The sequence below is a fragment of the Macaca mulatta genome, chromosome 11 (genome assembly GCF_049350105.2).
Source record: "Macaca mulatta isolate MMU2019108-1 chromosome 11, T2T-MMU8v2.0, whole genome shotgun sequence".
NCBI classification, from domain to species: domain Eukaryota; kingdom Metazoa; phylum Chordata; class Mammalia; order Primates; family Cercopithecidae; genus Macaca; species Macaca mulatta.
In genome coordinates, this window is record NC_133416.1 from 102,010,213 (window position 1) to 102,036,688 (window position 26,476).

A 26,476-nucleotide genomic window follows, 5' to 3' on the forward strand; every position below is an offset into this window, starting at 1 on the left:
GAGAGGTGGAGACAGTGTGGGATTTAATGCTAATGCTTAAGACGTAGGTCCAGTCACGCCTGGATATCTAGTGTGAACTTTTCAGCGACACGGGCTGTGAAAACTTTCTTTTCTCACTTGACTTGACTTGGGTTGGTTTCGATGGTCAGAGGCATTTGAACCGAAGCGACTCCATCTTGAATAGGGGCTGGGTAAAATGAGGCTGAGACCTGCTGGGCTGCATTCCCAGGAGGTTAGGAATTCTAAGTCACAGGATGAGATAGGAGGTCGGCACAATTTACAGGTCACAAAGACCCTGCTGATAAGAGGTTGTGGTAAAGAAGCCGGCCAAAATCCACCAAAACCAAGATGGCAAAGAAAGTGACCTCTGGTTGTCCTCGTCATTCATTATACACTAATTATAATGCATCAGCATGCTAAAGACACTCCTACCAGTGCCATGACAGTTTACAGATGCCATGGCAATGTCAGCAAGTTACTCTATATGGCCTAAGATGGGGGAGGAATCCTTAGTTCCTGAAATTGCTCACCCCTTTCCTGGAAAATTCATGAATAATCTACCCCTTGTTTAGCATATAATCAAGAAATAACTATATATATACACTCAGTGGAGCAGCCCATGACACTGCCCTGCCTATGGAGTAGCCATTCTTTTATTCCTTTTCTTTCCAATAAACTTGGTTTCTCTCTATGGACTTACCCCAAATTCTTTCTTGCACAAGGTCCAAGAACCCCCTCTTGGGGGTCTGGATTGAGACCCCTTTCTGGTAACATTATCACCTTACACCGAAGAATTCTGACCTAGCTTTATTGAGATATAATTCACTTACTATCCAGTTCACCTATTTCAAATATACAATGCAGTGGTTTTTAGCATATTCACAGAGCTGTGCAACCATCAACACAACTGTTGGAATGTTGATCTAAAGATCCTCAGAGATGGCTCAGTAGGCCTGGGATGTAGAATGTGGACAGGCATGTGTGATTCTGCTTCCAAAGTCACCACGATTTTGTTTTGTTTTGTTTTTGAGACAGGGTCTCATTCTGTTCTCCAAGCTAGAGTGCAGTGGGTCCCTGCAGCCTCGACCTCCTGGGCTCAGGTGATCCTCCTACCTCAGCCTCCTGAATAACTGGGACTACAAGCACACACCACCATGCCTTTTTTTTTTTGACGGAGTCTCGCTTTGTCCCCCAGACAGGAGTGCTGTGGCGCGATCTCGGCTCACGGCAAGCTCCTCCCCCTGGGTTCATGCCATTCTCCTGCCTCAGCCTCCCGAGTAGCTGGGACTACAGGCGCCTGCCACCACGCCAGGCTAATTTTTTTGTATTTTTAGTAGAGATGGGGTTTCACCGTGTTGGCCAGGATGGTCTCGATCTCCTGATCTTGTGATCCACCCGCCTCGGCCTCCCAAACTCCTGGGATTACAGGTGTGAGCCACCATGCCCGGCCTTTTTTTTTTTTTTTGAAAGATGGGATTTTGCCATGTTGCCCAGGCTGGTCTCGAACTCCTGGGCTTAGGGGATCCTCCCATCTTGGCCTCCCAAACTGCTGGGATTACAGGTATGAGCCACTGTGCCTGGTCTCACAATTTTGAAACTACTTCTTTTTTTTTCTAAGACCAAGTCTCACTCTGTCGCCCAGGCTGGAGTGCAATGGTGCAATCTCAGCTCACTGCAACCTCTGCCTCCTGGGTTCAAGTGGTTTTCCTGCCTCAGCCTCTCGAGTAGTTGGGATTACAGGCGCACACCACCATGCCAGGCTAATTTTTGTATTTTTAGTAGAGACAGGGTTTCACCATATTGACCAGGCTGGCCTTGAACTGCTGACCTCGTGATCCACCTGCCTCGGCCTTCCAAAGTGCTGGAATTACAGCCATGAGCCACCACAACTACTTTTAAAGTTGGAATTATCAACTTTTTGATTTGGAAGTAATGAAAGTCCAGCAGAGTATAACGGAAAAGGAAACAAACTAAGAGTTAGCACTCCTGCTTTCTTTAAAGAGACATTAGAAAATCCCTATAGTCCCTTTATACTCTCAATAACTTGGCCAGGCACAGTGGCTCACAGCATTAATCCCAGCACTTTGGGAGGCCAAGGTGGGTGGATCACAAGGTTGGGAGTTCTAGACCAGCCTGACCAACATGGTGAAACCCCGTGTCTACTAAAAATACAAAATTAGCCAGGGGTGGTGGCGCATGCCTGTAATCCCAGCTACTTAGGAGGCTGAAGCAGTAGAATCTCTTGAACCCGGGAGGCAGAGGTTGCGGTGAGCTGAGATAGTGCCATTGCACTCCAGCCTGGGCAACAAGAGCAAAACTCCGTCTCAAAAACAAAAGAGAAACAACTAATTATCTAATATTTCAGATGACAAAACTGAGGGCCAGTGAGGGTAACTAAACTGCCAATAAACCTGAAGGCCAGTGAGGTTAAGCAAACTGCCCGAGCTCACAGAGGTACTCACTTTTAGACACATTCAAGAATTCAGTTCAGTTTTCTATGTTGTTAGTTTCAAGCAGTTCTTACTTTTTCTGCAGGATTTCATACTCAACACTCAGGTCAGTCTCTTGAAATGCCTGGAGGTTAAGAGGGTCTTTGTGGTACTAGTCAAACATTCATTCAATTCTGTTTTCATTCATTGAGGAAATACACTGTGATTATGATAGTCCCTATATTTATGTTAAATTCAGTGCATCTGTCTCTTTAGATAAAATAGTGTTATACTCACAACCTGGAGAAAAATCAATATACTTGCCCTAAAGCAGGATATAATAGGAAATTTCCAAAATATTCTGTGGTATTTATTGGGTTAGGTAAATAATAAATTGGCAAGTTTCGACAAACATTTATGAAATAGTCTTAGTTTGTAGGAGCAGGAGTTTTAATTACCATGTAGTGCTGCTGGGGATAAGGAAGGATCATGGTTAGGAGCGTAACTGCACTCTTCAGCTAATAAAAAGAAAGAGATTTGATAATCAAACTGGAAATATAGAATAATTTGACTTCGAATAGCCCTTGAGGCTTCAGGTAACTTCTCAAAAACATGAAAAACAACCCCTTAGCTATTACTAATTACAAATCTGTGTATCTGGGCACATAGGACTCTCTATACCAGCTGTGGAAATTTTTAGAAACACATTTCCTGGAAGAACCTGAGAGGTTGGATCTGGCCAAAAAAATATAATACAGTCTGTGGCAGGATGCATTGTACTTAACCATATTCAAGGACAGAAAGGCATTTGTTTTATCTGGGATATCCTGTGAAAACACATTAAGAACACCCAGGGAAACATCGTCAGCAGGGATATTATTTGTGGTCATCGTTGTTTTTAATGTGTGTTTTTTCCTTATTAATTCTAGACAAAGTAATTTGAATCTTGTAAAAAAGTACTGCACGCCAACCTGGGCAATATAGCAAGACTACGTCTCTAAACACAAAGCAAGAGGTGGTAGAATTTTTAAACTGAGTTCATTGGTGAGGATCTTGCATGGAGTTCAAGGGAAAACAGTGTAAAGGAGATGAAACACTGTCCATAATTCCACCGTCTTGATAGAACTATTCTGAGAACTTTGATGCCTTTTTTGTGTTACTTTTCTTCTAAGTATTCATTGTATATACTTGTAACTGGGAAGTGACAAAGTTCTAAGAGATCCTGGCAAGTACTGCCACCCCCAACTCATCACCACAACACTATACTTCCCTTCCCCACTCCCCTCCAACACACATATATTCGCAGCCTTCAAAACCAACAAGACCAATCTCATCATGATTTGTTTTTAAAACTTTTTTTAGAGACAGAGTCTTGGTATGTTGCCCAGGCTGGTTTCAAACTCCTGGGCTCAAATGATCCTCCTCCTTTAGCCTCCCAGTTGCTGGGATTACAGGCATTTTAAATTCACGACCAGAAACTAGGACTGCCAATTGGCAATCCTACCACATTCCCTGGTCGATTTACTCTGCCACGCTGCTAGATGGTGAATTCATACTCCTCTTTCCTGAAACTTCCGACACCTCCTCCTCCTCCATCTTCACTCTTGGCTTATGATCTTGTTTTCTACTCTCTGAAAAATAGTTGAAGCAATCAGGAGAGAATTTCCACACATTCCCTCTACTACATCTATTCCCACCTGCTCCTGTGCCCATATATACTCTGCCTCCCTCCTGCTGCCATGGATGAACTGTCTGTGACCCTGAGGCCAACCCCTTTCCTCATCTTCTGCAGTCCGAGCCCCCTTCCCTACTTAGGGGCCCTGCACCAGCAATTCTGCCCTCTTTCCTGCATTGTCATATTTTCCCTCTCCATGGATCACTTCCAATGGCATACAACCATGCTGGTATTTCCCCCACCCTTAAATACCCCTCTCTTGACCCCATTAACCTCTGTCAAAACTAAGTCAAATCTGGTCATTCCTGTCCGAAAGCCCCTAATGGCTCTCATCTCATTTAGAGAAAAGTCACAATCCTACAAAACCCTATATAGTCAGAGCCCATCTACTTACTACTCCACAGCCTGTGTTCCCTGTTCCTAGAACACACACCAGGCCTCCTTGCTCAAGGCCTTCGTATCTGCTGTTTCCTGAAAGGCTCTCTGGGTATCTGAATGTTCATTCCCTCACTTCACATCTTTACTCAAATGCCATCTTTTCAGAGAGGCTTTCTTTGGCCTCCCTATGCAAAATTACAACCACACTCCCTCATATTCCCTATCTCTCTCCCCTGCTTTATTTTTCTTCCTAGCACTTAACGCTTTCTAACCTGCCATACCAACCTTACTTGTTAGGTTTATTGACTGTTTCCCCCATTTGAATATAAGCCCCATGACAGCAAAAAAATTTTTTGTCTGTTGTGTTTGCTGCCAAACTTATTCCCTAGTTAGCACTGTAGTGCCTGCTACATAGTAGCTGCTCAGTAAAAGACGGCCATAATGTAGATCATCTTAAAGTTTGCACAGTCATGTTCGTTTATGATTCTTCTGCAGCCTCTGCTTAGAGTTCTCTGAATCAAACCCATGGACCTCATTTTACCATGGTCTACGGTGTACGTGTCTTTTTGTCTTTCAAATAAAATCTGACTGTCGAATGAGAAAAGCGAAGGACCTGGAGTGCCTTCAGCAATGCACTGAGTCTCTTTCCACCCTTTCATTTTGGTTTCTACTAAGTTTGGTTTGGAGAGAGGAAGCATTTGTGTCTATCTTGGAGAGAGAGCAGAGAAGATCTTGCAGGGGGTTTCAGCATGAGTATTTGGCAACAGAAAGGATGATTCAGAGCTTGAATGTGAAACCCATACAGAGGCTAAGGGGAAAAAACAGGAGCTAGAAAGAGAAGGGAGAATCAGTCATATCGCCTGAGAATATGGTTCTCTGGATCAGGAAGACACTGTGGCCCAAAGCAGATTCCAAAGATCAAAGGAGAGGTGGCATTCCACACCAGGAATAAAGGTTTAACCTTGGTTGAAAGTAAACATAAAAGCAAATCACCACAGGATAAAGATTTCAAAACAACAGGGAGGCAGTGAGCTCTGAAGTCAGAAAGACCTCGCTCTAAGGCCAGCTTCCACCACCTCGGAGCCCTGGGATGCAGTTCTCAGGGTTGCAGAGGATTTCAGTGCAAAGCCTGGAGCACTGTCTGGCAAACGGTGGGGCCTTGAGGGATGTTAGCTCCTTCCCCTGCTACAGCCTCCACTGCATTCCCACAGCCCTGCACCATGTAAGACACATAGCAGATGCTCAAGAAATACTAGTTTGATGAACGGATGAGTAACACAAGAGGAATCAGTTCCCAAATCAAGCTGCCTCTGCCCTCACACCAGACTTCATAGAATTCACTTGCTTTTTCGTCACTTTCCTGCATCCCTTGCCCTCTGCCTCACTCCCAAAACCATCTTCACGTGTGTTGTTTGTGCTCCCACTCCACAATGGAGCCCGCGTCAGCTACGTCAATCCTCCAGCTGCCAAACGTTCATTTCCATTTAAACACATCGTGTTTTAGCAAAGAAACGTGGACTAAGGAGGCACGGTGCATACACCAGCCTCCATTTATTACTCCAGGCTGACAGATTTTTTTTTAGCAGAGTCTTGTTTTTCTCCTCTGAAGGAAAGCTTGTTTCCATAGAAGGATTTCCCCTCTTTGTGTTCTTGCTTCATTCACAGTTTTAGCGTTTACTTTTGCTTTTTATCTTTGCATAATCCTTGCTGTTTTAAGAATCTGACGAGACTCTGAACTAGAGTCCCTCACCCTCCCCTGTAAATATCTGTGGTTCACGCCAATAGTGGCTGACACATTTCCCTAGTTTTCCTTCACATCTTTGTCATGTGAAAAATGCTGGTAAATCATGTGGACAAGCCTCAGATGACTTGGTATTTGTTCATGGGACATTTTTCAAATCTTTCTGCCAAGATTTTGTGCAATAATCAGTTTATTTTAATGCAGTTCACGGACAGAGGGTTCCCGTTCTGCATCGGCTGCACAACCACTGACCTGTCTGTAAGTCCAGCAAGGGTCTGGAGGTGGAGGGCCTCAATGCTTGGAAGGCCAGGAGGCCCTCTGCTCAGGGAACAGCTGTGCTCATGGAAGCAAGTGGCTGGCCTCCAGGACTAGCTCATAAGCAATGGGGAAACTAGGGTTGACAAATGCTTGGTGGAACAGCAAAAAAAAGGATGCCATCGGGGTACCCCCAGCATGAGTGAGGGCAGGGGACTTTTCTTGTTTTGTTCATGATATCCCCAGCACAGCTCAGATTGGCGTTCTGTAAATATTTGTGGAATGAATAAATGAATGAATGAGGTAGGATAGGGTACCATAAGAATCCCAATAAAATGGAGAGTTTTGAAAGGGATTAAATTGCTATTGTCATGTTTAATTTTACTAGAAAATATTTGTCATTCTACTGAAACACCAGGATGGTGGGGTCTAGAGAAAAAAATACTAGTCACTATTTTTTTTTTTCCATATAAGACAAACCAAAGCAAGGAACTTCATTTTTAAAATTTATTTTTTAATTTTAAATGTTTTTTTTTTCTGGGTACACAGTAGGTGTATATATTTATGGGGTGCATGAGATGGTTTGATGCAGGCATGCAATGTGAGACAAGCACATCATGCAGAATGGGGCATCCATCCCTTCATGCATTTATTCTTTAATTACAAACAATCCAATGATATGCTTTAAGATATTTTAAAAATATACAGTTAAGCTATTGTTGACTATAGTCACCCTATTGTGCTATCAAATAGTAGGTCTTATTCCTTCTATTTTTTTTTTTTTTTTTGTATCCATTAACAATCCCAACCTCCCCGCCAACCCTCACTACCCTTCCCAGCCTCTGGTAACCATCCTGTTACTCTCTATGTCTATGAGTTCAATTGATTGGATTTTTAGATCCCACATAATAGGGGACTTCAGGCAAAAAACTGATGCCTACTATGTGCCAAACATGGTGGTAAGTAGGAGGTGAGAAACCGACAACTTGTATATATAACTCTATACGCCTGGAGTTATTATGTATGCAAACATACAGAGTTACAATAATTCAGCACTTGCCGCATGCCAGACACTATGTAATTCTTCTACTACCATTAAGATGTTGTAGCATTATTATTTCCATGTTACAGATTTAGAAACTGAAGCTCTCAGACATTAAAAAAAAAACAAACCCAGCTCAATATAAGGTAACCTTGAAAATAACATGACACTCGAATTTTCCAATGAAAAAATTACCCTCTTCCAGAGATTTTTGGCTAATCTGAATTAAAAAGCTTTTAGAAATGACAGCACAAAATCTCATACACATTGTTCAAAATAAGAAACCTACCAAGGTCACTGACTTAATTTTTCCTTTGGTCAAAAGAAGAAGAGACAGAAATAAATTTTCGAATTTATTTCTCAGAGAATAGCTGTGCCCACTGATCAAACTTAATGTAATCTTTGGGAGTTACAGTTACCAATTTGAATAATGTTACTCCATGACAATTAATTAGCATGTAATGTTATTTCCATCTGAGACGTTATTAAATTTTAGAAAGTCTAGATGTCTCCAAGTGGGCTTCTTAGAGATAACTCTGAAAGGATGTTTAATGGTAACGAAACACAGGGTAGGATTTCACTGTGGGAATGTTTTCAGGCTTCCATTTTATCCAGCAGCTTTCCTCTGAATGGCTTTACTGTTTAGCACTCAGTGTCACGCGTGCTCTCTCTCTCTCTCTCTCTATATATATATATATAAATACACACACACACACACACACACACATATATATATGTATATTTGATACTGAGTCTTGCTCTGTTGCCCAGGCTGGAGTGCAGTGGTGTGATCTTGGCTCACTGCAGCCTCCTCCTCCTGAGTTCAAGTGATTCTCCTGTCTCAGTCTCCCAAGTAGCTGGGACTACAGGCACACGCCACCACACCCAGGTAATTTTTGTATTTTTATTAGGGACAGGGTTTCGCCAAGTTGTCCAGGCTAGTCTTGAACTCCTAAGCGCGCGTCATCCACCCACCTAGGCCTCCCAAAGTGCTGGAATTACAGGTGTGAGAAACTGCAGTCCCTATATTTACATCAACAGCCTCTCTTAGAGGCCTGGAGTTTCTTTATGATATGGTTTGGCGGTGTCCCCACCCAAATCTCATCTTTAATTGTAGTTCCCGTAATTCCCACATGTAGTGGGAGGGCCCTGGTGGGAGATCACTGCATCATAGGGGCAGTTTCCCCCATACTGTTCTCATGGTAGTGAATAAGTCTCACGAGATCTGATGGTTTGATAAGAGGAAACCCCTTTGGCTTTGTTCTCATTCTCTCATCTGCTGCGATGTAAGATGTGCATTTCACCCCCCACCGTGGTTGTGAGGCCTTCACAGCCATGTGGAACTATGAGTCCATTATAAATTACCCAATCTTGAGTATGTCTTTATCAGCAGCGTGAAAACGGACTAATACAACCAGCAATGCTAAAAAGGAAAAATACACTTTCAAGACCACAGACAAGATTTTATTTGCTGGGTCTGAATCAGATATGCAGACCGCAGACAAATCTAAGGCTAAGTGAAAGCATACGAGAAGAAACAGATTTTCAAGGAAGGAATGTGAGACCTATAGCATTGTTCTTCCAGGGATGTAAATAATGTGATCATCGGACATCTACTATCTATCAGTTTCATTCAATACACATATTTCAAATGTCTTTATCATGATTAGAGCCAGCCATTTTTGAGCCAACTAACCATTTTCTGAAGTCTTTGTCCTATCTACTTTGTTTTCTCCATAGAAACACACATGAAAGTAAACACAGCCCCTTCCTCCACTACACTTCGTAAGTAGCTGCATATTACTCCAGAATTTATTACCAATTCTCTAAATTGAACATCGGGTTATTTCCTAATGCTCAATATTACAAAGGACATTGAAATGAACATCCCTATGATGAAGCTTCTACACATGATCTTAATGATTTCCACAGAATACTGTTATATGCATGTGCCTAAGGTCTTTAATACACATTGCCAAACTCTCCAGAAAGATCATGTTATAGTTAAGGTCAACTTTTCACTATGTTTCCTGGTATCATCATTGCCACATTTGCCAGGATTTGGCTGTAACACTCAATAATTTTTTTTCAAAACCATTCTGATTATAGTATATAAGAAGCAAAGTAGGTAAAGTACACAAGCTAAAGTATACAGTCTGATGAATTTTTACATAGGTATGCCTCTGTAACACCACTTGTATCAAAATACAGAATATTTCCAACACCCGGAATGTTTCATTATGACTCTTCCAAATCAGTACTTCCCAGCCCCACCCTGGCATAAGGGGTAATCTTTTTTTTTTTTTTTTCAAACTTCCTTCCATAACCATTAAGTTTTACCTCTTCCTGAACTTCATAAAAGTACTCTTTTTTTTCTTTTCTTTTTTTTTTTAAAGTACTCTTTTAGTGTCTGGCTTATTTCACCCAACATGATAGCTTTGAAATTCATCCATGTTCCTGAATGTTCCATTAGTTTATTATATTTTAATTAGTTCATTATTTGTATTGCTATGAAGTATTTCACTGTATAGGAAGCACCACATTTTATTGTATCCATTCCCCTGTTGATACCCACTTGGATTATTAATTAGTTTGGGGCTGTCAGGAATAAGGCTGATACGGACACTATTGTGCATGTCTTTTAGAAGACACAGGTACACATTTCTCTTGGTTGTATACCTAGTAGTGGAACTGCTATACATGGGGTGAGTATATGTTTAGCTTCAGTGGAAATTGCTGGTTTTTCAAAATGGCTGAACCAACTTAAATTCCCACCACCAAAAATGTGTGAGAGTTTCAGTTATTTCACATAATTACCAACATACTGCCTAAACCTTAAGGTACTTGGTAGATATATGACATGACAGTCTTTACATGTTCAATTTTTATATCAGTAATTTATTCTAGATTTTAGCTGTAGTACACAGACTACAATAATGAGGGAGGAAGTTTAGTCAGTTGATTTAAGTGGTTGATCCTAGGTAAAGAGGGTCCCAATTATCCTGGTTAGCATGTCTGAGACCATCCAAAACAAGGGTCCCCCACCCCGGGGCCATGGGCTGATGGTGGGAGCTGGGCTGCATAGCAGGAGGTGAGCGGCAGGCGAGCGAGCAAGTGAGCAAGCAAGTGAAGCTTCATCTGTATTTACAGCTGCTGCCCATCACTCACATTACCACCTGAGCTCCGCCTCCCATCAGCTCAGAGGCAGCATTAGATTCTCATAGGAGCACGAAACCTATTATGAACTGTGCACGCGAGGGATCTAGGTTGGGTGCTCCTTACAAGAATGTAATGCCGGAGGATCTGTCACTGTCTTCCGTCCCCCCGAGATGGGACTGTCTAGGTGCACGAAAACAAACTCAGGGCTCCCACTGATTCTACATTATGGTGAGTTGTATAATTATTTCATTATATATTATAATGTAATAATAATAGAAATAAAATGCACAATAAATGTAATATACTTTACTCATCCCCAAACTATCCCTTCTCCCCAACCTGCCCACTGTCCGAAAAATTATCTTCCATAAAACTGGTCCCTGGTGCCAAAAAGGTGGGGGACTATTGATCTAAAGTGCAAAAATGTCAAAGAAAAATCCATATGACATTTCAACTCAAGTTATTCACCTCCAAGATGAACCTCTAAGATGTGACAGTCTATAATATGCCACAGAGTCAACAATCTAAAGAAAGATACAGGCATCTGTATCTCAAATCTAATTTAAGAGGGTCTATGTTACTCTGCACATTAAGACTTCTCATCTCAATGAGAAGTCTCAAAAATTGTTTAAAAATCTATTAAAAATTATAATAAGGCCTATAAAAGCTTTAGACTTAACCTAGTTGAGACCTTTCATGTCCCTAAGAAGCATGTATTACTGTTCATTCTATAAATAAGTGAACTGAGGTTTTTTTAAGAGATATGGCTACTGATACAGTCAATCAGTCTCAAAGGCTATGTAGAAGAAGCAGTTTCAATTCTTTGTCCTCCAACTAATCCATTGCCAGACTCTTTCCAAATGCACACTTACAAAAAGTAATTTGTAACCGATTACCTGGAAGATCTAGCCATCCGTTAAACAGCTGGAGCCAAGGAGAAAGTCAGAATCTGCATGAATGCGAAGAAGTGTGCAAAACTGAATTTGTGATCTGCCCCACCATTTCCTGGGCATGCCCAGGGTGGCAGCGGTGCTGATCCCTTCCACCTGCCCCTCGAGATCCACCCCACCTTCTCTGGGAGTCCATTGTACATGGCTGCATCCATGGACATGGCGTCCAGCTGGGCTCGCCCCTGAGGAGCAGCAGCAGGGGGAAGGAGAGAGAAGAGGGAGGCTGGGGTACTTATTTCCCTTGTTCCCTTCTCTGTGGCTCACTGTGGGCTGGCTCCATCCTCTAACGGAAGGGCACAGCTTGGGGTCAGGAAGCCCCCTCCACAGAGCCTTTTCGCCCCCAGGTTTGGGTAAGTACTCCCTTCCCTCCTCAGGTGTTGGGCTGGTGTTAGCCCTTCTGTGACTAACCTGAAGGAGCTCTGCAATGATCTGCATTTTCTCTCTACCTTTGTAAGAAGTTACTTCATTAATGCTTTTCAGATGATCTAATTTGGGTATATCATCTGTTTCCTGTTTGGGCTCTAGGTGATACTGTAGTCTTGTCAAAGCCCGGGGCTGAAGCCATCATAATAAATGAAAAGAAGGGCTCCATTGGAAATATCATGAATGACACGTCTAGTCTTAGGAGGTCTGGAGGAGGAAAAAGGAATGAATGAGCTTTTCCCTACTGACTCATAAACCACCTAAGAAGAGTTGGTGTTCTCCCCAGCACTGCTGCTATATAGCAAGGGGAGGGTAGGAAGAGGAAGAAGGAGGCAAAGGGCCACATACTGAGCACTTACTATGTGCCAGGTGCAGTACAGGACTTTCACACACATCATGTGATCACATGCTGTGTAATCTTGTTTCGACTGTAACCTCTCTTTGTCCCAGTTTTTCATCTGTAAAATGAGAATAATAGTAGGATCTATTTTGTAGCGTTGAGATTATTAAATGAGATAATACCTTTAAAGTGGCTAACACAAGACATCACATGTTCAATAAATATTAGCTATTAATAATGATGGTGGCGACAACAGTAATGATTTTAAAAGTCTTATAATAATCTTCTAAAGTAGGTATTATTTTGCCCATTTTAAAAAGGAAACTAAGGCTCCACTGGTGATGTCACAAAGAAGAGGCAGACGGGAAATTAATCTGAATCCTGACGGCAAATCTTTATCGATTTTACCATCACCACATCACCCTGCCCCTCAGTTGCCTCCCATGTGCCACAATTCACAGTCTATATAAGGGATGACATATACGTGACCCATGTGCTGTAATACTCTTCTCCCAGATGAGTGACGGACAACGGTCCTCTTTCGAGTTGACTCTCAGAATGCCTCCTAACACACTACCTGTCTTAGTCCTTTTTCTGCTGCAGTAACAGAATATCACAGACTGGGTAATTTATAAAGATCAGAAGTTTATTTGGCTCATGGTTCTGGAGGCTGGAAAGTCCAAGACTATGGCAACAGCAACTGGCCAGGGTCATCACCTAGGTATCATGTGGCAAGGAAGCAAGCACACAGGAAACAGAAAAAGGAGGACAAATGCATCCTTTTATCAGGAACCCATTCCTACAATAGCAGCATTAACTTAGTCAGGAGGGTAGATCCCTCATGGCCTAATAAGCTCTTAAAGGCCTCACCTCTTAATACTGTTACAGTGGCAATTAAGTTCCTAACACATAAACTTTTGGGGGAAACATTCAAACCACAGCACTACCTAAGCACCCACTAATAATCAATCCCAGTTGACCTGTGAGGTAAAGCTAATTTATCCTTGAGGAAAAACATTAATGCAGATGAACAGGACAAAGTCAGATTCAACCAAGACTGTGTGCTCCATAGATCAAAATTTTGCTTTGTTCACACCAGTATCCCTAGGTCCCAGAACAACGCCTGATATGTAGAAAGCACTCAGTAAATACTTGTTGAATAAGTGAGTGAATAAAAGGTATTATATAAAGACCCATGCCTTCAGGGAATTTACAGAGAATGAAGATAGACAAAAAGAACATAAACAGACCTAGTGCAAACTAGCCTAAGGTAGGTACCATAAAAGCATAGTCAGTTGTGGGTAAAATAAGAAGAGAGAGAAGTCTGAATTAGTATGGGTAACAGTGTTTAAAAAAGAATATGGTGTTGCTGCTTTCAAGTTATCTTAATCTAAGCTCACCCTCTTCTCAGGCTGATATTCTAATAGGCCTGCTTTAACAAGCAGATGAAAATAATTTATAATTAGTAACACTATTTACCTTAAACTGTTTACAACTTAAGTTCATAAATCTCTTTAGAGAGAACAAATGGGACTTTCAACCCAATTCTGGGTGGGTCAGTGGGAATAAATGAGATCTTGAATTATTCGAACAAGAGCCCTAAGGTGCTATCACTTGTCCTTTTCTCACTGAAACCTAACAGGGGCCCACACAGAGACTTTCTCCTTTTCCTTTGCTCTAACATGGAAATATGGTTTTTTGTTTGTTTGTTTGTTTGTTTTTTTAATTTTAAGAGTCATAGGCCAGGCGCTATGACTCACATCTATAATCCCAAGACTTTGTGAGGCAGAGGCAGGAGGATAACTTGAGTCCAGGAGTTCAAGACCAGCTTGAGCAACATAGGGAAACATCATATCTATTAAAGATAAAAATTTAAAAACTTAGCCAGCTGTGGTGGTGCACGCCTGTAAGTCCCAGCCACTTGGGAGGCTAAGGTGGGAGGATCACTTGAACCCAGGAGTTTGAGGCTGAAGTGAGCTACAGTCACACCACTGCACTCCAGCCTAGGCAACAGACCAAGATCTCATCTCAAAAAAAAGTAATACTTGTTCTAAAAAGTTCCAAAAACACAAAACTTTAGACAGTAGAGAGTAAAAGCAAACCACCAACTTATCCCCAACCCAAATGACAACAGGCGTCAGCAGACTACGGCCTGTGGCCAAAGCCAGTCTGCACCTATTTTTATATAGCCTGTGAGCTTAGGATTGTTTTTATACTTTTAAATGACTGAAGACAGGAATAATATTATGTGACGTGAAAATTATACAAAATTCAATGTTCAATGTCCATAAAGTTTTGGTAGCACATGGCCACATCCATCCCTTTATATAAAATCTGTGGCAACTTTCCAGTCAGAGCTTCAGGGTTGAGTAGCACCCCTCCCTGATCTAAAAGAATAGATTCTTTGGCCTTGCTAAAAAACACTTCTCTTTCTAACTCACCATCTCTTTTCTTTCTTTTTGAGACAGAGTCTCACTCTGTTGCCTAGATTGGAGTGCAGTGGCGTGATCTCAGTTTACTGCAACCTCTGCCTCCCAGGTTCAAGCAATTCTCCTGCCTCAGCCTCCCAAGTAGCTGGGATTACAGGTGTGCACCACCACACTTGGCTAACTTTTTTATATTTTTAGTGCAGAGGGGGTTTCATAATGTTGTCCAGGCTGGTCTTGAACTTCTGACCTCAGGTGATCCACGCATCTCGGCCTTGCAAAGTGCTGGGATTACAGGTATAAGCCACCGTGCCCAGCCCTAACTCACCATCTCTTACTCATCCATCTTTACGTCAAACAAATTGTGTAATATAACACCTCCCATTTGTCAATCTGCTTTTTTTTTTTTCACTTAACTATTTCCTGTGGCTGTCATACTCCAATCAGGTTGCTATAAAAGAATGCCCATGGATTGGGTGGCTTCTACACGACAGAAATTTATTTCTCACAGTTTTGGAGGCTGGGAAGTTCAAGATCAAGGCATTGGCAGACTCAGTTGTCTGGCAGGACCTGCTTCCTCATAGATAGAGCCTTCTTGTTGCATCCTCATGTGGTGGAAGGGGCAAACAAGTTCCACCCAGCCTAATCCCACTTATGAGGGCTCCAGCCTCTTGACCTAATCACCTCCCAAAGGTCCCACCTCCTAATACCATTGCACTGGGGATTAAGTTTCAACATATGAATTGACCGGGGGTGGAGGCACACAAACATTCAGACTAGAGCAGTCCCCATCATTCTTTAGGTTTTCATAGAATAATCAACTTTCTAATACATATGTCAATATCACCCATATCCCTATCAAGTTTCTTACAGGCATTTCATGACCAGTCATGCATTCAAAAGCATCTCTTCCCTACCTCACTTATCTTGCTGGGGAATCAGCACAGAGAGTACATACTGCAAAGGGCTCAGAAGAAATGGGAGCTATAACCTTATGACTTCCCTTTGCAGTAAACACATGACCCTGGTAATCAGTCACTGTCCAACTTGGCTGGTCCAGTGTGGTGGAACACACCCTGGGTGACTGTGCAGTTTGGTTGGGATAATATTTGCCAAGCAAATGTCTTGGGTAAGTGGGGAGCCCCAACCAGAAATGTGAGATGGTAGTCTTCTGCTCATTTAGCAATGTGAAGAATTAACTTTAGACTGCATAGTTTTCATACCTAATTTCTAGCAACTCACAGATTCATAGAGAAACTGATTTTACATTGGCTTACTTCCTACAATTATTTTGATGTCACTTTGTTGATATTCTACTAGCAAATGTGTTTCTTCCCTAGAAAGTTTCAATTTGGTCAGCAAATGTGTACTACTATAGGTGGTCTTTGGTATTTGCTTTAGTGAGGATAGAGAAAATAACATTTGTAGCATGCGAAAATAATTCCTGGAGTGATTTCCAGGAATGGCTTGAATTAAAAGTTAACTTTTTGCTAGGAGAAACTTTCTATGATAGCACTAAAATTAAAGAAAGCAAAAACATTTTTTGATCTTACATATGATTCTAATGTATATTAGTTAAGCAAAATTGGCTGGTGTTCCAGGTACTGCTATATAATATGCCATCCCAAAAATTGGTGGCCTAAGACAATACTAGTCATTTACTTTTCTCATGAAATCTGCAATTCGAGCAGTGCTCAGCGGGAACAGCTCATCTCTGCTCTATGGGGCATTAACTGGGGTCATTCAATTGAGGCTGGAGGATCCACTTCCAAAATGGCTCTCTCACATGGTTGGCAAGTTGCTGCTGGCTGTGGGCTGGGAGCTAAGCTGGGCTGTCAGCCAGTGTCCACACTTCCTTTCCATGTGGACCTCTCTATGGGCTTCTCACAGCTTGGCAACTGGATTCTAAGAGTCAGTATTCAAAGAAACCAAGGCAGACGCTACAAATCTTCTTCCAGTCTAACTCGTAAGTCAAGCAGTGTCATCTCCACTGCATTCTACCAGTTAAGCAAATTGTTAAGACCAGCCCAAAGTCAAGGGGAGGATAATAAGATCCCACATCTCAATGAAAGGAGTTGCAAATAATTCATGACCACTTTTAATCTACCACAGCACATAAAACAAACAATATAAATGAATCTCTGAAACTCATGGTTTGGATATCGAAGTGGCAAAGAAAAGCCAAGAGTAGAATTAGAGTCTCTCATGGTTGGACCAACTCTCTTGACAGGAAGGAAGAAACAATGGTCAAGAGCACAGGCCGAGGCCGGGCGCTATGGCTCACTCACACCTGTAATCCCAGCACTTTGGAGGCCGAGACGGGTGGATCATCTGAGGTCAGGAGGTTGAGACCAGCCTGGCCAACATGGTGAAACCCCATCTCTACTAAAAATACAAAAATTGGCCAGGCATGGTGGCACACGCCTGTAATCCCAGCTACTCAAGAGGCTGAAGCAGCAGAATCGCTTGGACCTGGGAGGCGGAGCTTGCAGTGAGCCGAGATCATGCCACTGCACTCCAGCCTGGGCAACAGAGCGAGACTCCCTCTCCAAAAAAAAAAAAAAGTATAGTCTACCCAAGTGTGACTCCTATGTTCTGTCATGTACCAGCTGAATGACCATAGACAAAGTGTCCTTTCGGATATCTTAATCTACTAAATGGGGAAAATAATGATGTCCACTGCAGGGTTTATCCAGAGAAATCAAGATTCTGCTTTTTAATTAACTTTAAAATTTTTTTAACCTGGTATATAATGTGCTCATAGAAAACTGCAAAATAAGTGCTCTGTGAAGTTTTACTAACTGAATAGACTTAGCTGACTACCACCCAGACCAAGACATGGAACACAGGAAGAACTGGGAACAACAGGGAGTGGGGACAATAGGGAATGGGGAAGGGGAGTAGGAAACAAGAGAGGGTGCTGGAGACTTCAGCAAACAGGAGACTGCAGATTCTTGGCTCTTGCCAGTAATAAAGGTGGGATGTGTAGATTACACAAAACATGGCAGACGGCCAGACTTAGTCCACAGACCCCTGTTTGGAACCTTGTGAATAGGAGGTGTCAGCCGCTTGAAGAAGTGGTGACGGTCTGGAATAGTGCTAAGGGGTGGGAAGATGGAGGTGCGTGAAGAACAAAAAGGGGATGTCAGCATAAGAGAGGTTGACATTGCAGGTATAGCTGAGCATGGCAGGGATAATGGGCATAGGGTTAACTAGGCTCAAGGTTCCAGAAGGAATCTTGGTGTGAAGCTGTCCTAATACAGGAAGAAGCCTACCAGGTGCTGGGAATGGCTTAGACAAACTTCTTGCCACAATGCCAAGTGATCACCCTTCCTAGGTGTCACCTATTTAATCACTAAAACATCATAAGGAGCTCCCCCCCTCCACCCATGTACAACTGTGCTCAGTCTTTCTCCCCCTCTCCTTTTGCTCATTCCCACATACAGTAAGACATTTGTTTTCTCTCCTTTGCTCACTTTGTCTTGCTTTTGTAAATATTGTCCCTCTGCGTAGAGTTCCTAAAATTCTCTCTTTTATGAAACGTCTCGCAGCGCACATACTGTTGAAAGATTTCGGTACTTCAAATCCTTTTTGGAAAGAGGCAGATACAAATGAGAAACATGAAAAGTGAAGTCTTGTTCACAACTCTGGCTCTGAAATCCAAGGTATCTGGTAGACCTCTTGAAATAATCCCAAGCCCTCCTCACCTTGGCTATGGCAGGCAGTTTAAGAAGAGGCTTATGGATACTCAAGAGTGGTGGGAGGCGGGGAAATCTGGGATCATTAGCAACTAACTGGGTGACTGGCAGATCTGGAGATGACAGCCCATGGCATGCAGTTGGCAAGGGTAACATCAGGAAGAAGACTGACTTATTTAGAAATATTTAGATCAAACTCCTATCTGAACATTAAAATATCCCTGCACCTTACTACATCAGACAGCACACAATAAGCATTTCAGTTTTAGTGCTTGGCAAAGAGCAGGTGCTCTAAACCTTTTCCCCTTGCTCACTCCTTTCCTTTCTTCTCCTACTCTGTCAGGCTGTATATGGTTACGTGAAGCCTTATTTACTTAGGGACCCTGCTGGCTACAGTCAGTTCTTCTTCTCAAGCTCTGCCCCTGGCCTGATCCGAACTACATGACCACACTGGTTTTCAATTGACTTTGGAAGAAAGATGATTTTTGAATCATTTCATTCATGTGTGAAAGGTGAAGTCTCTAGTTCAGAGATCTTGAGTGTCTTTGGAAATATGTTCCGCCTTTTATCATCCCTGCCTTTTATCATACTACCTTGGAGGCCGTATGATGGTGCAGCTGGTTAGTTCATGTGTGTGAACACTTTTTTTATGTTCAGCGCATGTTCTATTGAAAGATCTAGGTACTTTACATATATTTGGAAAAAGGCAAGATGTAAATTAATGAAATCAAGGGGAAGAAAATCCCATTTTCCACTGAAATCCCATTTTTCACCCTGTATTTGTAAGTATAGTGTTGTTTTTTTTTTTTTTTTTTTTTTATGAAGCACTGTTTTGGGTATTTTAACTACTATAGCATAAAATAAAACTAAGGAACAATAACTATTTGCTGGCTTCTCTATAACACAGCTCTAGATTCTTCACACTGTGAATAAAAATTCTTAATAATTTAGGATGAACTATAATTTTTATTTAAGAAAGTCAGGATTATTTTGGAGAGGGAGCATACGGGTGGTGATGGGAACATGTTTCAGGCTCTACAAAAATAATAGTAATTTATGAGAGAACAGTTTACATCACTCAGAATTTAGCACTGAGAGTCCACATTTTGGTTTAGAATTAAAACATTTTCATTTACAGTTTAAAAGCATTTAAAATTTAGCATATGTTCTTTTAGAAGTGTACATGCACACATACAAGTTGTATAAACTGGACCATATGAATGCATTTTGAAATTTGTTTTTCAAAAACTTAATGCAAGTCTTTCTATTATAATTGCTACATCTACAACACTGAAGCTAACCAGTGTCTGTTTATTGTTAGATGTTATCATCGGTTCTTTACGATTTTAAACAATGCTTAGATGGTCATTCTTTACATATATCTTTATATGCCTGTCCCATTATTCCCTTAGAATAATCTCTAGAAGTGGACTGACTGAAACAAAGGATAAATACATTTTAAAGTCTGGAATATATGTGTCAAGCTGCCCTCCCCCTAAATTATGTTGATCTATAATCCCGCCAGTGTACTCTTCCTCATACCCTTGCCAGCATTGGTTCCTGTATTTCTTTGCTATCTTCACAAGTTTAATTATATATCTTTTGTTATTTGCAAAGTTTAATTTTTTTCACACGTGTATTGCCACCTGAATTTCTTCTTTGGTGAAGTGACTGTTCATGACCTATGTAGGCGTGAGGTCTTGCCTGTGGTTTGATCCTACACTGATAAATTTCACACATTTCATATATTGTTAATGCACAGCAGACATCGCAGGCCCCTGATGAATGGCTGTGTGCATTTCTGAGGCAGTTCTGGCTGTAAAATACAAATAGGGAAGATAGAAAAAGGAATGACTCAAACAAAGCTCTTACTTCTTGTCTGAAGTAAACAAAACATGTGCTCCAGTATATTTGGGTCAACACAACTAGCACTTCTAGCTAAAGAAAAAGGGCTAGCTCTGCCTGCTGAGTCACTTAAATCATGTTTCACTTGGCAACATGACTCTAAGTCCTTCTGCAAATAAAGAGGGGCTGATAGCTACTCCAACTCCAAGCAATGCATTAATGACAAAAAGATAAATTTACCCACATAGAAACATAGAAACAAGAGCAGGAGTCCAGCTATTTATACAAGTTCAATCACTATTTTATTTTTAATCCAGTTCATCTTTCTTTCTTAAATTAGAATTAAATGCCAAATGCTGTGAGGCTAGAGGTCATTTTAAACCAAACATCTGAAATCCAAAAGCCCTTTCTGGCCATTTTTCTTACTTCAACTGTTAAACGGTACATCACATTCATGGATATATCCCTAGTACCACAAGTTCATTATTTCCTATTGCAAGCCAGACTGCCTCCTATATTCTGTCATTTCCATCCACTCACATAGCTAACTTCCGAGGTAATCAGGCCAAAGACTTTGACAAAAATCTTTATTTCTCCTTCTCCTTTGCCCTCCTTACCTAATCAACTGCTAAATCCTGGAGATTTTTCTTAATGTTTTCTTACCATAAAGCTTTTATTGTAGAACAGCTTTAGATTTATAACAAAGTTGCAAAATTCACCTATTCTCCTAACCTAGGTCCCTGCAATATGAACATCTTACATGACCACAGTAGATTTGTCACAACCAAGGAACCGACACCAACACAGGACTATTAACTAAGCTCCACACTTTGTTCAGATGTCACCAGTTTTTCCCTAATGTCTTTTTTCTCTCCCAAGAGCCCATGTCCAGGACACAACACGATGTTTAATCATGTCTCCTTAGTTTCCTCTGATCTGTGACTGTGGTTCAGACTTGCATTGGTTTTGATGGCCTTGACAGTTTTGAGGAATAGCGATCAGGTATATTGTAGACTCTCCCTAGGTCTACCTGGTTGTTTTCTCATGCTTAAACTGGTGTCAATGGCTTTTCTGAAGGATGACTGCAGGGCCGGGGTGCCATTTTCATCAAATCCTATCAAGGGTGCATGCTATCAATGTGGCTCTCAACTGCTTCACTCACAACACTTCTAACACCAAATGTGGGGGTTTTTCCCCACACTAATTTTCCAGTTTTCTGTACAGCAGCCAGATATCCTGTAATTCAATTCAATTCAATTCTGACACTAACTACCTGGAGTTAACACAGAGCCCCATAAGACTGCCCTGTTCCAGACACCAATTGCAAGTCCTGGGCCCTCCATACATCTGACTGGCTATAAATTGGGGGTCAGGGGAGTCCTAAAACTCCCTCCTTAGGGCTCACAGAAGTAAGGAGAATACTTTCCTACTCTTACTTGTTTATTATAAAGGATATACATGAGCAGCTCAAGAAAGAGGCACACGAGGTGAGGTCCAGAAGGGGCAGAGTGCAGAAGCTTCCATCCCTGTGGGGTTGGGATGTGCCCCATTCCTGGTACATGGATGCATTCATCAATCTGGAACCCTCAGAACCCTGTCCTTTAGGGTTTTTTAATGGAGCTTCCATAACAGAGGTATGATTGATTACATCATTGGCCATTGGTGATTAACTCAATCTCGACCCCTTCACCACTCCCTGAAAGAAGGGTGGCTGTTTTCATGCTGCTAATAAGGACATGCCTGAGACTGGGTAATTTATAAAGGAAAGAGTTGTAATTGGAACTCACAGTTCCATATGGCTGGGGAGGCCTCACAATCACAGCAGAAGAACAAGGGACATCTTACATGGCAGCAGGCAAGAGAGAGCTTGTGCAGGGGAACTCCCCTTTATAAAACCATCAGATCTCATGAGAGTTATTCACTATCATGAGAACAGCATGGGAAAGACCTGCTCCCATGATTCAATTACCTCCCACCGTGTCCCTCCCACAACACGTGGGAATTGTGGGAGCTACAATTCAGGATGAGATTTGGGTGGAGACACAGCCAAACCATATCAGGGGCCCTGAAAGTTCCACTCTCTAATTACATGGTTGGTTCCTTTGGCAACCAGCTCCATCCTGGAGCTATCTAGGGGCCCACCAAAGTCACCTCATTAGCAGAAACTCAGGTAAGGCTGAAGGGGCTTGTTATGAATAATAGAAAATGCTCCTATCATGCCTGTCACTCAGGAAATTCCAAGGGTTATAGAAGTTCTGTGTCAGGAACCAGGGACAAAGACCAAATATTTCTTACTCTATCACGACTTAGCACTGATGATGTTGACCATGACCACCTGACTGAGACAGTGTCTGCCAGGTTTCTCCACTCTCAAGTTCCTGTTTACCCTCTTTCCACACTCATTTTTCAGACGGGGAAACTGAGGTTAGAAGCAAAATGATTATGTCAAAACTAAAAAGTAGTAAAACTAAAATTGGAAGGTAAGGCTTCTCACTTCTTGTTCTGAGTTTCTTCCACTCTACCAGGAGTTGGCAAATGACAATGGTCCAGGGGCCAAATCTATCCCAGAGCCTGTTTTTCATGAGGGCTGTAGTTTTAAACTGTTGGCAAAAAAAAAAAAAAGAGTAATATTTCATGACATGCAACACTTACATTAAATTCAAATTTCAGTGTCCATAAGTTTACTGGAACACGGCTATGCTCACCTGTTTACATATTGCCTATAGCTGCTTTCAGGATTCACTGGCCAACTTGAGTAGTTACGGCAGAGATTGTATGGTCCACAAAGGTTAAAATATTTAAGCTTAAAAATGTAAAATATCTGGCCCTTTACAGAAGGGTTTGCCAACACTGCACTATACCATAATGCTAAGCTGCCTCTTTATTTATTCATTCATTCATTCATTCATTCATTCATTCATTCATTCATTCATTTACTTAGGTGAGAGACGGAGAAAAGCAGCAGCTCTTAATCTCTTAAGATGCATTAATTGTGCAATATACAAAGTGTAAACAAAATCCTCTAAAACATTTCTTTAGGGGCTCAGACTTGAGGTTTGCTCAGCTTTCCCAGCTTAGTGATGAAATCACGTAAGTGCAGTGGAGAGCTTGTGTGTGGGAGAGAAGAAGAGATGCAGAGACAGGGACGCAGAGCAGAGAGAGACAGAGACACATACATTACTCTGGACATTAGAATTGGGGACAAGAAGAAGGACTCCCCCAGTTAACAGATCGTAGATAAAGTTTGTGCAATGAGTCAAAAAATCCAAAAAACCAAAACCAAAACATACCCGGGGAGGCTGTGACAGGCCAGGGGTCTTTTAAATGCAAGCCTGAGATCTTCCTCCAACATGTACAGCAAAGGCATTCTTAGAAACGTTCCCTGCATGCTTCCAAGTCTCAGCTGCTCCAACAGCATGCTCAAGAGACTGCCTCTCCACTCTCTCCCTCACTCAAACATGACCCTCATCATTCCTATCCACAGACGACAAGGCTGGCTACTCGCCCAACTCCAAAACCGTTCTCTGTTTATTTCTAACTCTAGCAAATGACAGAGATGTCTCATGAGAACTGTATTCTGGGGTGTTAAGTTCTGATTTTTATTGTACGTATAATACAGAAAGCTACTTTTCGTTTTTGTCTCACTATCTTTTGTGAATAGTCACTTTTTTCTTTCTAAGTTCCTATCAAATACTCATGAAATTTCTTAGGAGGCCCCTCCTTTAGAAAAATATTTTGCAAGGCAGATAAAAAGCTGGCACTGTTCAAGAATCAGGAAAACGGGACAATCCTTGGAGAGGAAAATGCAACTGTCATAAAAAGACAAAGGGCAAAGTGAGGGCCGTGAGAGTAGATAATAGGAAAAAAAGAGCTAATGTTAGAAAGTTCAAGGTTAAGGACATTGCTGAGGCTGTGTCATCATTCCGACCTCAGGAACTCTGCATTTAATACTTTATACTTTCAAAAATGTGTTTCACTATCACAGCAATCCAGTGAGGTTAGGAATTAGCTTCATCTTTCAAGTCAAGTCCAGGCATTAAATAGCTCATTTAAGTTACCTCCATGAGGTCAGGGCTCAGTATGCTGGATCATCACTGTATACCCAGAGCCAACCATTATGCCTCGGAACACAGCAGGTGCCCAATAAAGACTTGCTGGGAAAATGTCATTAGGCCAATTGACAAATCTCCAAATCTTCTATCTCCTGGTATGTACATCACTAATGGATAAAGACAACGCCCTGCTACAATATATACCACTCTTCTTTCTATTCTACCATCAAGGTGCAATTTGTTGATCAATGACTTCCCAGCTGAGGCACCCTCTAAGGGTAACTCCAACACTCAGCGAGTCAATCGCAGATACACAGAGCCAGGAGAGGGCCTCGAAATCCCATTTCTTACAGGAGAGGATGGGTTATATTAATCTTAAAAGGCAAATGTGGACACCACAGTATTTCTAGAGGATCGGTATTTATGGAGGAGATGTTACCTTTTAATAATTAAGTCCTAAAGCGGCTTTTCAAACTTACGGATGGGACTGGCTTTACTTAACAGTTTAGCAATAAGAAAATAAAGCACAAGATGAGAATTCTGTACAACTTGGCTTCTGGTAGAAGTCTTATCTGTGAAGCAGAATGAGTATAAAGATTCCAAAAAAGGCAGAAGAAAATCCAGCTGTCTTTCTATGATCTTCTCATAAGAACAGCAACTCTCAATCACAGTCTACTTTGTACAATCGATTCATTAACACCTATTTACATAATGACACAATTGTTTGAGGCTACAATTTTCCTTGCAGGAGGCATGATTTTAAAGCAAATATCTTTACAATACCACACAATGATCCTCAAAGCATAAAGATATCTAGCAGACAATGCCATGGGCTTCTGGAGCCCCCTTTAAAATTTTACTTTTGCTTTTCAGTCTCAGGACTGAATAGGGACTTTCTGGAAATGCCATGTAACCTTGTATTTTAGAGACATTTTGGGGGATAACAAGGCATGAAATTCCTTTCCAAAAGAAATCATTTTTCTGTTTCAATAAATGGTGCTGGGTATTGGGGAGTCCATTCAACAGCCCATTTGAATAAGGGAGAGCAAAGAAACTCTTTAGATGTTGTTCAAGTTATTCCTGGATTGAGATATCGGTACTGAGAGATGATGAGAAAAGAATTTATTTAAAAAGAAGATGTGAAGAGCAGTTGGTCATGAGACAGAGAGTGACTGTGTTATTCTCAAGAAAACAGTAGACTGTCCCCAGTTTTTGCCACTAGGTCACCCAGCTATGATGGGATAACTAGATATATAAAGCCCAGTGTCTGCCAAGGGCAAATTGGTTCCTCAGGTAAAGCACAAATAAGTCACTAACTTGACAGTAGAATCAGCAGCAGTTTTTTTGTTTTGTTTTGTTTTTCAGTAAGACAACAGAGAGCTCACAGTCCCCAAAAGAAAAAGTTACTTTCTTGCCAACATTGGTCAAAAGTATGATTCTTTTAGAAAAATTCAATGAAGGCTTCCTCTCCCAACCCCATCAAGGCAGGAAATGGAACTGTATTTCTTAAGTGAATGAATGTTTTCATAATATTTATGGTTTTGGATATATGTAATCATTAAAATGTGACTTCTATTTGCTATGTGAAGTGGAGACAAATTAGAATTGATTGCACATGGAGATTTTGTTTGTTTCATATCCTTTTGTATATGCTACAAAATCTCAAAATCATTAGACCAGGAGGAACCTAGAGAGGCCATTGGATCCACCTTATGTCTCTCTGCTTCAAAGTGTGGCCCTTGGACTAGCAGCATCAACATCTTCCGAGAACCTGTTAGAAATGCAGTGGATCCCATCTCACACCTAATAAATTAGAATCTGCTTTACTACAAGATCGCCAGGTGATTTGTATGCACTTCCATCTCCCATCTTCTTCAGCTATAACTCTCCTGAGTCTCAGACAAACTGGTCTAGCCTACAGATGGGTTAGTGGTCAAGGAGGTAGAGTCCAAGAATCAGAATCACTTTGGCCGTTGGTAGAATGGGTGCTGACCGGCCATGCCTATGGTCGCATGCTCAGCCCTGGATGAAGGAAGGGCCCTAGAACCATGGGGACTTAGAGT

At 41.6% G+C, this 26,476-nt stretch overlaps 1 protein-coding gene across 4 annotated transcripts in view; it reads right to left on the reverse strand.

The window, feature by feature from the left end:
• TMCC3 (transmembrane and coiled-coil domain family 3) overlaps nt 1–26,476 on the reverse strand; it is a 306,045-nt gene that overhangs the window by 116,642 nt on the left and 162,927 nt on the right. For 2 of the 4 annotated variants that reach the window (XM_077954772.1, XM_028829781.2), the window contains exon 2: nt 12,412–12,510. The exons of the other annotated variants lie outside the window; for them this stretch is intronic. In XM_077954772.1, coding sequence (XP_077810898.1) covers nt 12,412–12,510 — 99 coding nt within the window. The remainder of the gene's footprint in view (nt 1–12,411; nt 12,511–26,476) is intronic. 4 annotated transcript variants of the gene reach the window in all.